The following is a 16,762-nucleotide window of genomic DNA, read 5'->3' as shown; positions in this document are numbered from 1 at the left end:
AATACAAACTAAAATGTGGCTGTAGCTTACAATTTTTGAATATAGTTTAGTTGGTTTCGTTTTTGGAAATATTATTAGATAGCTTTGACTTTATCTAGAGGCTAATTTTTGTAAGGAAAATAAAAAGAACGCGTAGGTATATTTATATTATTATTTTGGAAGTGTATTTTTATTGATGTACTGCAATTTACAAATCGATTTAAAAATAAAACATAATAAATTCTAGGCATAACATAAGACATTTAATAATTGCACGAAAACGAACCCGAGAACGAACTATCCTGGTCGTAACCATTATAATGGCCCATATACCTGGCCCATATCGATCAAACGAGGCGGGAAGCAAAAGTCCAAAGTGGAGGAAGAGTTGATTGGATGCCCGATTTTCTACTGACTGGATGGAATGTTCTTACTATATGTGTCTTGGTTTCATTCTGTATGTGTATGGTGTGTATTTGTGTCTCGTGTTCTTTTAATATAAATTTCATAATCATGTCTCTAATTGCGTTTGTCTCAAAAAACATTTTTCATAGTTTATCTTTTTGGAAACTCTTTTTTTTCGGCTACGCTTAGATTTAGGTTTTAGGCTGCAAATGCTAAGAAATTATTTTTTCAGATTTTCATATATATAAATATAATTTTTGTTTTCATAAATTTATTATTATTATTATAGTTTGTTTTTTTTTTTGCTGTTTTGTTTTAGTTTTTTTGCCTTTTTTGTCATATACATATACATAAATTGAATTTTGTATATCTGAATTTTGTCGCCAGCCGCTCCTTCTGCTTTCATTTATATAAATTGAAAACTTAATTTTAAATGTAAAAATTTTAAAACTACATTCAATTATAAATAATGTTGGTTTTTCTTTGTCGTATTATTTATATGCAATGTTCGCTCGTTACGTAATAATATTTATAATTAATATTAATTAATTAGCATAGTTTACGTTACGTTTATGTAATTTTTAAAGCAATAACAAGCCATCTCATTTTTTTTTTGTTAATTTAATTTATTCTCTTCACTAATCATTGTTGTAAATCGCTTTTCTCATTTCTCGTTTAGCTTTTTGTTTGTGTCTTTTATATAGTTTTGGATGTACTAATTCATGCAAATTGCTTCATTATCGATGAATCCCGACCATAAATTCACTCGATTCCCTCATCTCGTTATGCAAAAATTGGTGGAATTCGCTCCTACTTTGGGTTTCTCCTTTCGCGTCTACAGTATTTCACAAAATATTACAATCTCGCAGAAGGAGAGAAACAAGCGGAGACAACAACCGACACCCATCACCTGGCCCTCGCACACCTGATCTATTATAACACCTGAATAAATGTGGGCGGTGTTGTGCATACCAATGCCATTTAATTACCCCGTTCAGTTATTAAATATTTAATCTGTAATCTGTTATTTTGCTGATGTTCTTGTTGTCTAACATGGTTTTTCTTTTCTTTTCTTTTTTTTTTGTATATCTTTTCCTTTTTTCCGCTTTTTGTTTGGATGTTTGTGGGTTCTGGTGTTTACTCATTTGTAACATATATAAAAAATATGAATATAATTATTTGCTAAAAACCTCTAAGATTTACGCCATTTTGAAGCATTTAGAAATCGCAAAGTAGAAGAACATCGCAGATCCTACCAGATCCCAACACATACATATACATATGCCAACCGCTGTTGCTGTCTCCAAACTTTAGAATCCTCATCGGTCCTCGGTCACCTTCTAATTAATTACAAAAAGGGTATCAAGCGCGCCAATTTCAGCGCATTGTCCAGAAAGGCGCTCCACAAGTCGTTCAGGCGCTTGGAGCGCGACATCAGGAAGCGCCACGTGAGCAGCACCGCCACCAGTTTGGTCAGCTGATGCAGATAGTAGAGCCTAAAATGAAATTTAAGATTAAAATACATTTTCACAGGACAAAAAATATGATTGCCTACCTTAGCATACGCTTTCTGCTGGCGGGCAAGGATTCGGGTCGCTGCTTGAACAGAAACTCCCTGAATCCGAGCACATAGCGCTCCACATACTTGTCCCAGTTGATGTGACGGACATCGAAAACGAATACCTCCCGATCCTTGGGACTCAGCGTGTTCAGCAGGGCGTGGACATTGTCGTCTTTGAAGCGCCATTGGCGTGTGGCAAAGTACTCTAAGCATTCCACAGCTTTGGCAATTTTATTTTGTACGCTGACAACGCTACAAATGAACAGAAAACAATAGTTAATAAAACATAGTTCTTAAGGGAGCAATGGGGTATACTCACAAGGGCTTTTTGCCCATGATTCGAGCCACTCCGTCCAGAATGTAGGCCGGTAGGAAGTGTTTGACTATACAATTCAGCGTGTTCATGGGGCGGTTCATGCGCAGGTCACCAGTCGGATACCACAGGCAGCCCTCTACAGAAAATAATATTATAATGATAATTATAGTTAAGGTGGCTCATTTCGGGGAATCTTACCCAGGGGATGCTTGCGCACACTGGTCATGGCGTGTTTGACGAACTCCGACCAGACGATGGGATTGCGCTGGCCGGTGCAACAATTGTAGATGAGAAGGTTGTTGGACTTGCGGGTAGCAGTGCGCCAGGCGGCGGCAATCATCAGGTTAATCACAATATCGACAGGTACCATATCGGCCACATAGTTCTTCTCGCACATCATCGTGCGGAACATGCCCTTGGCCAGCGCCGAGACCAAGCCAGTTGGCCCATTGAAGTTGTCCACCCAGCCGGCGAAAGGCTCATTTAGACTGGCAGTCACTAAAGAATACAATATAATTTATCATTTTTTTAACTATTAATTTTAGTTAAAAAAAAAACACTCACCAATCGATGGCCTTACAATGGCAACGGGCAGATTACCAGCCTCCTTAAGTAACATATGCTCCGCTAAGGCTTTTGTAAATGTGTACGTATTGGGACGCTTGCCAATCAGACGCGGTGTCAGCTTTAAATATATATAATATATATTAAAATAAATCATTAAATTACAAGTAACAGTATCAACCTGATCGAGTATATCCTCCGGAAGCCAGTTGATTAGTGAGATGATATCGTCGGGATTGTACGGCGGCGCATAGATAACCTCAGACACATCGGTTCTATCGCAATTGCAATAGGCAGTGGAGACATGGATTAGTGCCTAGAATATTCCCAATAAAAACTTATAATTTATTTTAAGAATATGCCTAATTATTTAGACTCACGTCCAGTGACAGCATACGATGGCAGAGCTCTACAAGACGTTTCGTCCCCAACATATTTATTGTGACAGACAGTTTGAGCTTCTCATCGAATTTCACAGTAGCAGCCGAATGAAAGACCACGGAAACATTGCGACACAGTAGATTCTAAAAATATACAAATTATTAATTAACCATATTTAAAAATATTAGTCATAGACCTACCTGATCCTTTTCTGAAATGCCCAGTTCCTCAGATGTAATATCGCCCGAAATGGGTATGACTTTGCTGAGTTCCTTGGGCTTTTCGCGACGCAGTGATTCGAAAAGCTACAAAATAATATAATTTTTAATAATATTTACTTAATTATCATATTAATTTGTACTTACCGGTGCATTTAACAGTTCCGTGAGACGTGCAGACACTTCTTGACCGCGTTTCGGTCGTATCAGAAGATATATATTCCTTATGTCCGGACATGAGCGCAACAACTTCTCCACCAGTACCTGAAGAGGTGATATCAAGGAGAAATGTAATTAGTCAACTATTCATTGCACAGAGCCAGTAAACAACAGTAAACGATTAATACTACGCCCTCGCCAGGACACTCTTGACCCACTTCGGTAATGTCTGCGGCTTGGCTTGACTTGACTCTTTTGGGAAACTACTTCCCATGGGCTGGGACACGCCCCAGAAACGATGTGAGAATTGTATCGGAATTAAGCGAAAACGGCTCACGGCAGACAAAAAAAAAGGGTAGGTGGCTTCCGTGGATTGTTTCGAGTGGGTGGTTGGCTGTGTGGGTGGCGCAAGTGGGTGGTGGGCGTGCCAGGAGCACAAAATCGATGAACAACACACAGCACTGTGAGCTCAGAGTCTGGGCGGCGCCGTTGCGATTTCATGTCATAATGACGCAGTCTAAGGCTACCGACATGCAATATGCACAGAGAGAAAAAAGAGCTGACTATTTAATAAATAAATATTACTTTTTTTCTTAAGTTCCTTGCATGTGCTTACTATTAGACACGAAAAGAGTGCAAAGAATATTTGCGGAAGGGCAAAGGATTAGTCTTCGGTTGCTCCTTGAGCGGCAGTTAGGTGAACCCTGGAGTAGGAAGCTCTGCCGTAGACGCAGCTGCAGCATTATGGGGCATTCGCATGGCAGGCGACGATGAGTCAACAACGTCTGGCTGCAGCCAGCTAAGTTCAGCTCAAGCGTTTCGGATAAAAAACAAAAAACTACAACTTAACCAAACCAAACCGAGTCAAGCACACACGCATATCGGCCATAAACAGCCAGCACGAAGTGCATCTAAAATTCAGTCTGGCTGCGGGGCAAACACTCCATCTCCACTTCACTACCAACCACCACACCACCATAGTGGAGCCAACCACCCACCCGCCACTTTATTGCCTGACGTTTTTGTTTTGTTTATCGGCACACACACAAATATTTGTGCATATTTTATGACCGAGAGCACTTGGAGTTTTCAATCGAGCCCAACCAGGCCAGCGGGTTCAATAGTTCAATTCAAAGCCAATAAACACGCGGCGTATGCGTGACGTGAATGCAGGAAACTGGTCGCGTGGCCCGCAAAAGTATGCAACAAATGTTGAAAAGGCGCCACACGATTCAAAATTAAGGCCATCGGAGTTATTGGCCAAAATTGATTATTAGCTCTTTAAAATAGTGTGGTTTGAACGTTTAAAGCATACATAAATGATACAGGAATAAGAATTTGGCAAAAAAAGAAACACTCACCTTTCCCATGAAGCCAGTTCCTCCCGTAATGAAGACACTGCGTCCCGCGTAAAACTGTCCAATGGGCACGTAGCTGGTGTCGTCCGCCCGATAGCGCTCGTACGGCATCTGGAGGCCATTGCTGCTGGGCGGCAAGGGCAGGGCGTTGGAGGGCGCCACCGCGGACAGGAGGTTTGAGGCGGCAACCGCCGCCGCTGCTGCCGATGCCGTCGAGGATGAAGTGACACCTGAGGTGGCGGCTGAGACGGCAGATGAGGCGGCGTGGGTCAAGCCGTTGGTTCTGGCCAAGCTGCCGTTGAGAAGCTTGGCATCGTGACTGCTATTTGCGGGCTGGCTGTTTGGGGATGACTGTTTGAGGCTGCTGTTTGTGGCTGCTTCCGTTTCCGCTTTGTTGTTGGCGACCGCGTTTGACATGTTCGCTTGTTTGGGGTTGTGTGTGTGCTGCTTGCTGCCTATTATCCTTCGAGTATCCTTCGCTTAAGTTAAATTAGGAAGCAGTTTTTTGTCATTTACAGTGTGCGCTCGAGTTTCCCTCGTTTTCTGTACTCTCCCGGGGGATTTCCCTTCTACTTCCTCCTAGAAGTTGTCTTATATTCCTATATTTTACTTTTGGTTTGGAAGTTACTTTTCCGATTTTCCCGTTTATTTTAGTTGGAAGCCTTAATAGTTTTTGTTGTCATATAGCCCTTGCTAACTATTGCTATGATTTTTTGAGAGCGGGGGAATTTATGCAATCAAGTCCGTTGAAAAGCTTGCTGAATTTCGTTCTGCCGCCGGTGAGCGCTTGTCCATGTTTCCATTAGTCAATTGTCCTGGAGGTTGCTTTGGGTTAGTTTCGAACAAAAAAGAATTCAGCAGGAGAAACGATGTCCTGTGGATTGGGTGGGGGATGTTGTGAAAAAGACAGATTTACGACAACAGCTGAACTGCAAAGAAAATACACAAAACTGGTTAGTACATTGATGTTCATAAATAAGCCATTTTCATCCCTGCTTTGGACAATTATTGATTAGAAATTATGCTCCAACCCCTAGCTAGTGTCCTCGTTGTGCATATCCACATCCACTGACACTCAATTAGCCGAGGACATGGAAATTATGTCAATTCGGAGGATATTATTCCACCGAAACCCAAATCAATGTCGGCTTGTCTCACCAGCATCCATCCATTTATCTATCTATCAAAACGTCATTTATCCTTTGGACCTGGCTAAAATTAGCAAACACTTGGGCACCAGCTGACTGGCAACCCAAATCTGAGCTATGACGTCTTTGGGCCATCATTGGCAACCGGCCATCACAAAGGGGGATATGCAAATGACGTCGAAGGATACACTCACTCGGCTCACGTAAAAATAAGTGTCTAGTTTTCTGGCAAGTAGTGGGACTCAGGGCTCAGGGGCCCAAGCAAATGAATTTTACGCACAATAGAGCTAAATATGCAAAATCGGCTTAATGCCTAAATCGGCTTACAAGGCGACAACTGCTGAGAATTAAAGACCCGAGAACGGAATTCTACGACTTGAACTGAACGGAACCGAGCCCGGGGAGACGATACTGTCGATAGCAGTGACAGTTGCCGAATGCTCACGTTACCGCTGGGAACACTTCATTCTATATTAAACGATTTTTACATCGGCTTCACTTGAGCCGAGAGACTGCGGCTGCTACGTCTGCTACGGCTGCTCCGGCGACCCGCCTGATCAAGTGGCACTTAAGTGTGTCACACCTCACGTTTCCTCCCGTGGTGACAAGATCTAGCCCCGTCTGATGCCCTGTCGTAATCCATTATAAAAGGGCTAATTATGCCTTGATGTCGAGACTAATCGATCCTCCGAACCCATGGAAACCGGCTTTATAGTGTCGAGGAAATCGTTAACCCCGAGCCGGAAGGAAGGAGACGGAGCAGGAGGCGGGGTGGCGCGTTTAGCTAGTCCAAACAAAAGGTTCTATCGACGCAGTTCCTGACTCTCTAGGGTTGTAAAAAAAAAAACAAAAACTAAATGATTTTGTCAACAAAACGCTTGCTTACAAGTGAAACACAACACAAAACGGCTAAAAGGGAAACTAGCTGTTGGACAACAACACCCCTCCTCGGGGGTATTTGTTCCTCCTCGAAGTTCATCCCATGATACAAAATATTTGGTTATAGGTGTCTAAGGGAAGGGTTTAACCTTCGAACCCTTGCATCAGACCATCCGCCATTCCTCATGTAATTCACCGAGCGCCTTGCTAATTGAAATTCAAATTGATTGTTGACCAAATATTGATCGTAACCAGGAAATATGGGCAATGTGTATATATATGAATATCTGGCTAGATTGATACGATACTTGTACTTATGGGGTGTGACGTCAAGCCCAAATGACGGACCACAGACCGTACTAGCTCTGATGATGATGATGTTGGCCTAAAGCCCAACAAGCTAAATAAAATGCGTGGCGTCGCTAAAACCAATTTTTGGAGGTTCATACCGCTGCCAATGACTTTCACTTTTTATTTTTGAATTTTTTGTCGATCTTTTCGGTTGTTTCTTCTTTTTTTTTTTTTATAAATATCTAAATTCCGCAATATTTTTCCCTTTGCTTGTATTTAAATTTGTTGATGTTGTTGTTGTGTTTTGGTCAAACTTTCGTTTTCAATTTTTTAGTTTGTACAAAAATCTGGCGCTATTTCGTTTTGGTAATTTGCATTTGAAGGTTTCTTTTACTGACTTGGCAAAAAATTTCGTCTTTCTTTCTTTCGATCGCTATGTGTCTCTATGTAGCCAAGAAATGTGTTAAGAAATTGGCACATTTGTTGTTTGTTTTTTGGCCGCTTTTTCGAGTTTTTGGCATCATGGCTCTGCGCGGAGATGTTATCAAATCTTTGGGCTATATCCGCTGAACTAGTTGGGACTGCCTGCTCGGAGCTCTATAATTAAAGTTTAAACATCTTTCGAGACGGCGGCAATCAGAGCAGCTTCATCACGTAACTGTAAATTTATCAATGAAGCCACAGAGCCTCCGAGAAGAGACCTGGCCAACTTCGTTTACTGGTTCTTCTTCATTCTTAAGTGAAATTTCTTGAAAATCAACTTTTTCCCACTCTCCGAGCCCGGTTCTCCACTCTGCTCTTTCTTCTTCTGCTCTCTTTTGGCCTTCCTTGGGTCTTACCAACTGCAACGAAAATTCGCGCGGACAACGGGCCGAGCCACGCCTCTTAAAGCGCCCTCCGACAGACCGCCAACCCGCCACTTGGAGCGTGTTAACCAAACATGAAGACCGAAATGTATCTGTGTATCTGTATCTGTAGTCGTATCTGCGTGTGTGCTGTTAAACGGTAAACATTCAACATTCAACCTGCCTTGACAAGGTAGTTACACACCAGTCTTGCTGCCCGTGTATTGTCTGACCCATTTCCTATAATCGTGCCGCATTATCATCATTAAGACCCAACCATCATTATCATTATCATACCCATCCTCATCATCATCTTCATCGTCATCGTCATTATCGTTATTAAATTCTTCGTCACCGTCATCGACAAACTGGCCAAGTTGCCTTGCCGGACATTTGGAAAATACCGCTCTACCCTTCCCTGGAATTACCAATCTATCAAATACCCTACTATTTTATAGAGTAATTAATGTGGTAATCAATTAGCAATTAGGGTACCTATCAAGGACTATATATTGAGGGTAAATATATATATCTTTATAACTAAATAACCGATTACCGAATTATTCATAAATTTTGAATGAATTCCACCTAGAGTATGAGTAATTTCGGTCATGTTGGTTTCCTTATTAGTAGCCCATGTCTGAAGACCCGTCTTTAACCGTGTTTCTTCTTTGCGCTTTTCTACACTGTCACCTCTCTCCGGCTCTCACCTATATATCGACTATATATACATATACATACATATATATGTATATATATCTGAGCCCTGCTGTTTCCTCATTTGGAGCTTGTTGCTTTCGGATTACGAGTCTTTAGCACCCAGGGCTTCAACACTCACACATAAGCCCGCAGCCGCATCGAATGCTTCCGCATTCGCCATCTACGTAAGTACATCTATAAGATACGGATCGAATTCTGTGGGGCTTTAAGGGTTTTATTGCCAATTTTGAAGTTCATTCGGTTCAGTGTGGTCTCATTTCGAGGCGTTTAGCTCCGGATCGAACTTAATTTAACGATAATAACGCAAACGAAAGTTCAAATATGCATTTTCACTTTCCAACAATGGGAGGCCTCTCATTATGTAAACCCGTAGACCCCGAGCTACGGCGGATGCTGTGGTGTATTTGTGAGTGTGTGTGCATAATGGGTCTCTGCCCTCTATTCTATTGAACCTTTGAGTGTGGCGACTCTGGAAATGTTGCCTCGTCGTCGTCGATGTCGGTGGCTGCCGCTTGTCAGCTGTCCCTTGTCCGTTGTCCGTTGTCCCCTGTCCGCTGTCCGCTGTCCGTTGTCCCCTGTCCATTGACTATGTCTGCTCTTACAGTTATCGTAATCTATCTATGCTTTGTGTGTAATTGAATAAATCTGTAGAGGGTTGGATAGAATGGATCTCGGATCTCCCTCTAGTCTCCCTCCCACTGCCCATAATTTGTGTGCCTTGATTAACAAACAAAAGCGATTTCGCAGTTTACAGCATAAAAGTTAAATTTAACTGTGTATAATGGGGGCTGCTCCTCCAGCGCCACCGCCACCCGACCCGATCCCCTATCTGCCGGTAGTCACCAGATTAGCTACCCAATTTAGAAGCTCAGCTGAGTCGAGTTAAGCCTCCGTCGTCTCACGCGCTCTCTAGAAAATATTAAATAATTCACAATTATAATATAAATTTCACTTATTTTTAGGCCGCTCACATGAGCTAAGTCTACGGGCCCAATTAAAGCATTTCTTTAGTCTTTAGTCTTAAGTCTTTAGTCCTCCGGCAATTAAAAATTCTATTATTCCCTGTCGCTGTTCTTGGGTAATTTGAATAATCAAAAACAATTTTGTCTTGCAATTATAAGATGAAGATTTATGGTCGACTAGACCTTAAGATAAACCTCATTTCTTTGCAAAATTCCACATGTATGGATATTTATGGGGTTAGAATTTTCAGGGTTAGATAAGCTGATACCATTTATATGAAGGGGAGATAGGGTGGACGGGTTCTTGGGAACTACTCAATGAAATGTTCCCCTTTGAAATTTCACAGAATTCATTCATATGGAGGTAAACACAAGCTCGAGTTTTGGAGGAAGTCGATATTTTAAGACTCTCCTTATTTACCAGCGCCAAATACTACATACACTGCTATAGAAACCGCGACAGCGACTTTTTCGCTTTACGTCACAGACTGCGAAAGTGTGTGCCCAATAAACAATCGATCTGAATGCCAAGTGGCTGGCTTAATGGCTCCGCAACCCATTTCGGGTAGGACCATTAGCCCCGTGGCCAAGTAGAATGTAGAATCTGGCCCAGAGACGCGGCAACTTGCGAAAGTGAAAAAGAAATTTCGAGTGTCGTTCAGGTAAGCCAGGCACGTAATCAATAGAAATATGTCGTGGTATGGTATGTCAGACCACCCCCCTCCCAACTGTTACTACAATGTCTCATGTGGCATCTATCTGGCCATATTATCAGGCAATAAATGGCTGAGCTCAGCGCTTGCTTAGCGATGCATTTGCGCATGCGTCTCTTGGCCAGCCACCATTCCATGGCACTTCACTCCACTCCACTCCCAGCCAGAAATGTGGGTCAAGTCAATGTGGGTTCGCAATCATGACACATTGTCCGAGAGACAGATATTTACCCCACAAAAGCAGAAATCGTTGTAATGATATTTGTAAATGTAAAAATTAAATAAACAATCAGGTGCTATCTCTTTCTACAACTCTCTATCTCTCTCTCTCTGTCAGTCTTTCACTGTCACACTCTTTTGGCCTTTTTGATTTTTAGGGTTTTTTTGGCCTTTTGGTTTTTCTTTTTATTTTTTTATTTATTTATAATTTTTTTTTTTTGCAATGTGAGATGTAGTATCTTTGTATCTTTATATCTGTAGACGTGTATGTGTGTGTGTGGCCATGATCCATGTTTATTTATTATGCTCCGTCGTCTTTTCGCTGTCGTTATCGTTTTCATTTTCGTTTTCGTTGTCGCTAGTTGTTGTCTCGTCTGTGTGCAAATTTTATTTGTAAATATGCAATGATTAATATTACAAATATACAGCAACAAAAATTTCGAAAATATTTGTTGCCTTTTAAAACTTTCTCGCAGCCCCAGTGTCTCAGTCTGGATATGGTTATTGGCCACAGTCCAACATCCATAAGTCCATCACCTCCAAAAGGTTTCTCAATCGAGTGCGAGCCCTAATTACAAATTAACCAAAAAAATCAATTCGGAAAATTGCCTAAAAGTATATCCAAGACCAGGACTAACAAAAATAAAGATACATTGTTTGGAAATAAATGTTAGGGAAGCTTCACTGCGGACGGACCTCAGCCGGGGGTCAAATATTAGCTAAAAAACGATGTTGCATAATCCGACGAAAAAAAGAAACGGCTCAAATATTTGTGGGCCAAGCCTGGCTAGCACTTACTTGTCAGGCAAACATATGGCCGATGATCGAAGATGATGATGCTGCCGCAGATCGTTCGATTCGATTCGATTCGATACGGTTCGATTCGATTGGATTTCCCGCTTCGTTTTTCCGGGGAATTTAACCGAATTTAGGTCATTGACATTGGCTTGCAATTCGTAACTTTGATTCGAAATTCGAAATTTGGAATTCGGAACTTTGGCACTTGAGTTTTATCGTTTAATTGGGGCTTGGGCGTGAAAAAAACTTGAAACTGAGATACGACTGAACGGAAAACTCTCGGATTCTCTATTTTCGTAGACGAGATACTGATTCTGCAGTGATTATTTGTTTGCCGTTGACACTACAGGCAAGGCAAGATACGAGTATTGTTAGTACGTGTATTATACCTCCTGACACACTAAGTAACTCCACACCAGTGGTCCGAAATTCTTCTTCTGCGCCAAGAAATTTCTCCAAATATTTTCACTTTTGCGACGTTGCAGACGACGGAGAGAGGAGAAGAGAGCTGTCGGAGACCGAAATGACCGGAGAGGTGCCCGTTGCGCATGCGCAAAGAAATCGAATGCGAACAACGACTTGGCTTAAACGACTGCGGCTGCGGCTGCGACGACGGCTTAAACAGAGCGGGCGGACGAGAGCGGCTCTGGGAGAGAGTTATCGCGGAGAGAGTTCACATTTGGTTCTATGCTCGTCGCTTTCTTGCTGCTTTTCTACTGGCTTTTTATGGCTCTTCGCTGTTATCTTTTATCGGGGGGCTTTCTTTCGACGCGTGCGCTTCATCGGCCGGCTGGAACTGAACTAAACGTGGCTGCCGAAGAAGTGAAAGATTTATGCAGCCGCCGCCGCCGCTGCCAAAGCACAGTGGCTTGCTAGCTGAGATACAGATTATGGTACAAGAGCTTGATTAATTAAATCAAAAATATCATAAAAGTAGACTATTTGACTTTCTTAAAAGTTAATTAATAAGGACTTCTTTAAGAAGAGTTTTAAATTCTTTAAAAATAATTAATTAAAAAACAAGACCTTATCGAAAACATCCTCATATTTTTTTTAAGAATCATAAATTCATATAGATCCACTGTATGAAGCCAGCTTCAAAGCTGCGCTGCCAAGAAAGGCGCACAAAAGAAAGCAGTGTGGAGAGCGGTGGTGGACACGTAAACCAAGCCGAGCTCTGATTTGAGATCCACCTGCAGAGAGAGACAGCCAGCCGGGCAGGCAGCGACGCCAGCTGCAGCGTCAACGGCAGCGGCGGCAGCATGCAACAAGCTTTAATTGAAAAAGCCGCAAAAGAACGGTGCGTGGAAAAACAAGTCGTGGAAAACGAGGGAATTGTGGTGTGGTATGGATAGAGATGGAAATGGTAATGGTAATGGTGGAGAATAAGATGGAAAAGGCCAAGAGAGAAAGAAATTCGATATGTGGCCACTGGCCAGGCACTGACATTGACCACTCACGATGACGTTGACAGAGACGCCGGCTGTGGCTGTGGCGGTGGCAGCAGCGGTGAAAGAGGTCAAAGTACACACACATGTGGGTAAGCTTCAACAGTATCAGGTATCTCTTTTTGATTTCCTCGCGTGCGTGCGTGTGAATGCATAATCTTGCACTTGCCACCAGGTAAGGTCTTACCAAAAAAAAAAAAAAACCCTCAGTCCCGAATCGCCCAACACGAGAATTTTGTCTCTAATTGGAAGTCAAGTCACACTTGCGGTTTATAGCAGGGGTTGGAGATGTTGAAGGAGGAGGTGATTAATTAAAGCCACTAACTGGAAGAACTAATTGAATACACTGACAAATAATCCACCCAAAAAACTATATTTTAAACAAAGCTTTCGACACTTTTTTTGGTTAATTCTCTCTGTGTACTACTAAGGGAACTTGGTACAGCTCTATTTTAGTTTATGCTAGTGGGTGTGTTTCATTGATACGACTGCCACGTGCCCCCTAAATCCTGACAATTGCTCTGGTCAATATTTGAGTTTTTAATTGATTTTGCATAAGCCACTTCTCACATTCAGTATCCGAAGCTGCCTCCCGAAATAGGCTTGCTGGCCAGATCGAAGAGCTAGCCAAGCGTGGCGACTGTGTGCCATTGTTGTACACTGTACATGCCACCCCATCGCCCCCCGTTTCTCACAGTGCAACAACAACAACAAAAAGAGACATCATACAAGCAAAAAAGTTTCTTGCCAGGCCATAGAATTTATTCAGTGGCTGTCGAGGAAGATGGCCGAGAGCGCGGGAGTAGCGGAAGCTGAGAGACCCATTTGCCTACTTTCGGGCTGAGCAAATAAATCCCAATCTAACCGGAAATGGCCCAGCATAAAATAAAAGTTCTTTCCTGAATAGAAGGCAATACTGGGATTAAAGGGAAAGAGGAATACATTCGTATCGATTTATAAAGCACGTTTTTTGTCCACTGAAAGATTTCCATCACATGTATGTATTATTAATTATATTTTTATTAATATTGAAGAGTCCAAAAGTCAGGCTAATGCTGATGGACTATCTTATCATTCACGTACATTGTCATTCGAGCTTCACACATAAGTGGCTTGGTACACACACACAGACACACACACCCTCGAACACCTCCCGCATCCTTGTACATTCTTATTTTTTTAATTACACAAAGTTACGGCATTAGATGGCGCCCTGTTGACAGGACGTCCTCGTCCTCGTCCTCTATTTTTTTATTCTCGGCTGTCAAATGGCAAACACTCACACACATGGTTTCGCTGGCACTGGCAGGGGGGCAGGGGATGGTGGACAGGGAAGGTAGACAACAAAACGGGGAAAATGACATAATGCACTTGAAATGTTATCGCCTTGCCCACGAGTGCAGCAACACACACACACACACAGTCACTCACACACAGGATCTGGGGGGGTCACACACAGGGAAAGACGAAAAATCGGCCGATTAAATCGAAATTATTTATGAGCCGAGTTAATAGCAAGGCTGTCAGCAGCTCCATTCAGCTTGGAGCATACTTTCGGGCGGAACCACCACCACCCCCACCCATCTGAGTTTTCCTGGAGCTTCCCGGGCGGGCTAATACTACTCACACATCATTTATTTTATGCAATCAGCGCTTATTCGAGGAACTTCTCCTGCACTTTTCACGCATTTTCGGAAACATTTTCACAGCTCACAGGAAACAATTAGCGAGACCGAATTATTCAAAATTTTTCTTTAAGCTATTTAGGGAAATTTTTTTTTTTTTTGGGTGGCAGGAAAGAGCTCGCGTCTACCGCCTTGAAAATCAATTGGAAAATGCTGTTTCATTTTTTCCTCCTAAGCTCCCCAAGATTATTTCACGCGCCTGCTCTCGTTCGGGGAGAGAATTCCTGCTCGGAATTCTGAAGAGAAAGTCCCCCGCGAGAGAGTGCGAAAAGAGAATAACGCTCCTTGGTTCGCTACCATTTTCTGCTACTACTATTTTCCTGGGTATCTGCCGGCTTTTCCGGGTGGTTGCTATAGCTATGACTGCTTATATAATTCTCAACCAGCTGACTCAGCAGCTCTATGACATTTAGATAAGATAACCCTTTATCGGATCGAGTCTATCAGTGCACTATTTATCTGTTAAATTCATTTATCAAGCGGTTTTATATCTTCTCTGGGGAAATACAGATTATTGTAATAAAGAAGCATAATTTTAGGCTGCGCTTTTTTTCGGCTCACGGAACCTCAGCAACACTGACATTCTCTCTGGCTTAGCTTTCTCCTGTCTCTCGGTTTCCCTTAAAGCTCGACTTCTCTTAGCGGAAACACGAAACGGAAATGTCAGATTTTCTGGTAAATTTTTTACAACCGTCGACGCCAAAAAGCAGCGACATTCTCCGGATGAGATAATAAACCCAGCGACATACATTTTTAGTAGGGAACTGAATAAAGTGCTGTGAGGGCGGGGTGGGGACTATACATAAACAGGGGCTGCTGCAGGAAGGGGGCTAAAAATAAATGGCGAGCCAAAAAAAAAAATGAGAAAAAAAACCACAAACAGCATACAAAAAATATGCTCAAACTAGGCGAAAAATGTTCTAAAAATATTTCGGAAATAAATGTAGGAATATGGGATGCCAAAGGGGCGTATAACGAGACCGAAGGGGCCCCCACATATTTTTCTAGGGCGTGTACGTACCGGCTCCAGTGAAGAAAGTGAGGTTAGAACAGTGTGTGGCTGGGATGCTGCGGCTTGAGTTCGGAAGCTTCACGGGATTATTGGGGGGTTTGGTATTCCTGACTCTGCTATGATTTGTATCCTTTTGCACACTCACACACTCACTTTAGAAGACATTTCGCGACGCGTTCGGTTTCTATTTCCTGGGTATTTTTTTTTTTTTGAATATATATTTTATTTGTGAAAGGCTTTTCCGGAAATTGACCGTTGTTATCGGCGCTGAGAAGAGAGCAGTACTGCTCGAAATGCGAATTGTGACTGAGGTGCGAAGAAGAAGAAGCTTGTGGCGAACCGGGCCGCCTGCAATTCTCACCATTAACAGACCACCCTCCACCCTCGCGCACTCTCTGCGGCACTCTCTCCTGCAGCAGCAGCGCTCTCACCTTTCCCCCGGAATCGTTATTCTTTTTTCGGTGGTGAGTTGACACTCACGGGTTGGCGTATTCTGGGGGCTGATTGCTATGATTTTACCCACCACCTTCCGTTTTTTGCTATTGAATGAAATCCACTTTGGTCTAGTTCTTCTTCCTTTCCTGCTCCTCCACCTCCTCGACTTCCGGCTTCTCTTCCTTACGCGCCTGCGTTTCGGAACTAGAGAGACGTCGCACACCAAACAAAACTGAGATTTTTGCACTGCAATTACCAACAATCAAGTAACACAAACAACATGAGAACAGCCACCACTATAAATCATAAAGTCGCCGCTTGCTTTTTAAAAAGTCGCCAGAGTTGCCGGGCCATCCGGCGAATAAGGCTGCCACTTGGCGGGGAATTCAAATTCAAAAGGGTGTTGCTATCCATCCATTCCTCATTGTTAAAAGTATATTAAATTGAAAAACGAAAAACCCTAAAATAAATCTGCAACCTTGAGCGAACCAAATATTTGGACAATAACTCCGGCAAGGTCGTTCGCCGGCCGATTGCAGTGCTCCCCCCAAAAACATAATATGAAAATCCAAACAGAAAGACGAAAAAACAAACCAAAAATGCATTGTCATATAGGCAGTGTGGGGGGGCCTTAAAATGTCAAATCCATAAGCCAGGGGGGCGGAG

The 16,762-nt window shown here is 42.6% G+C and overlaps 1 protein-coding gene across 5 annotated transcripts; it reads right to left on the bottom strand.

Annotated features, from left to right (window-relative positions):
- Positions 1 to 141: 141 nt before the first annotated feature.
- LOC108132963 (putative fatty acyl-CoA reductase CG5065) lies at positions 142 to 16,363 on the bottom strand. 5 transcript variants are annotated; one of them, XM_070278559.1, is made up of 11 exons: positions 16,185 to 16,363; positions 4,945 to 5,870; positions 3,572 to 3,688; positions 3,407 to 3,511; positions 3,206 to 3,349; positions 3,007 to 3,141; positions 2,826 to 2,946; positions 2,460 to 2,759; positions 2,265 to 2,397; positions 1,940 to 2,197; positions 142 to 1,880 (listed from the first exon to the last, which is right to left on the bottom strand). In XM_070278559.1, the coding sequence occupies exons 2-11, from the start codon at positions 5,356 to 5,358 to the stop codon at positions 1,733 to 1,735; spliced, it is 1,875 nt and encodes a 624-aa protein (XP_070134660.1). In that variant the 5' UTR covers positions 5,359 to 5,870; positions 16,185 to 16,363; the 3' UTR covers positions 142 to 1,732. The 5 variants fall into 5 exon arrangements, 4 of the variants coding, with proteins under 4 accessions (XP_070134660.1, XP_017108071.1, XP_017108070.1 ...); XM_017252582.3 differs by lacking the exon at positions 16,185 to 16,363 and adding an exon at positions 15,671 to 15,970; XM_017252581.3 differs by lacking the exon at positions 16,185 to 16,363 and adding an exon at positions 11,517 to 11,866.
- Between the last annotated feature and the right edge of the window lie 399 nt (positions 16,364 to 16,762).

Source organism: Drosophila bipectinata, chromosome 2R (genome assembly GCF_030179905.1).
Source record: "Drosophila bipectinata strain 14024-0381.07 chromosome 2R, DbipHiC1v2, whole genome shotgun sequence".
NCBI lineage: Eukaryota > Metazoa > Arthropoda > Insecta > Diptera > Drosophilidae > Drosophila > Drosophila bipectinata.
The sequence above is the reverse complement of the archived record's forward strand: the minus strand, read 5'-3'. Positions and strand labels throughout refer to the sequence as shown.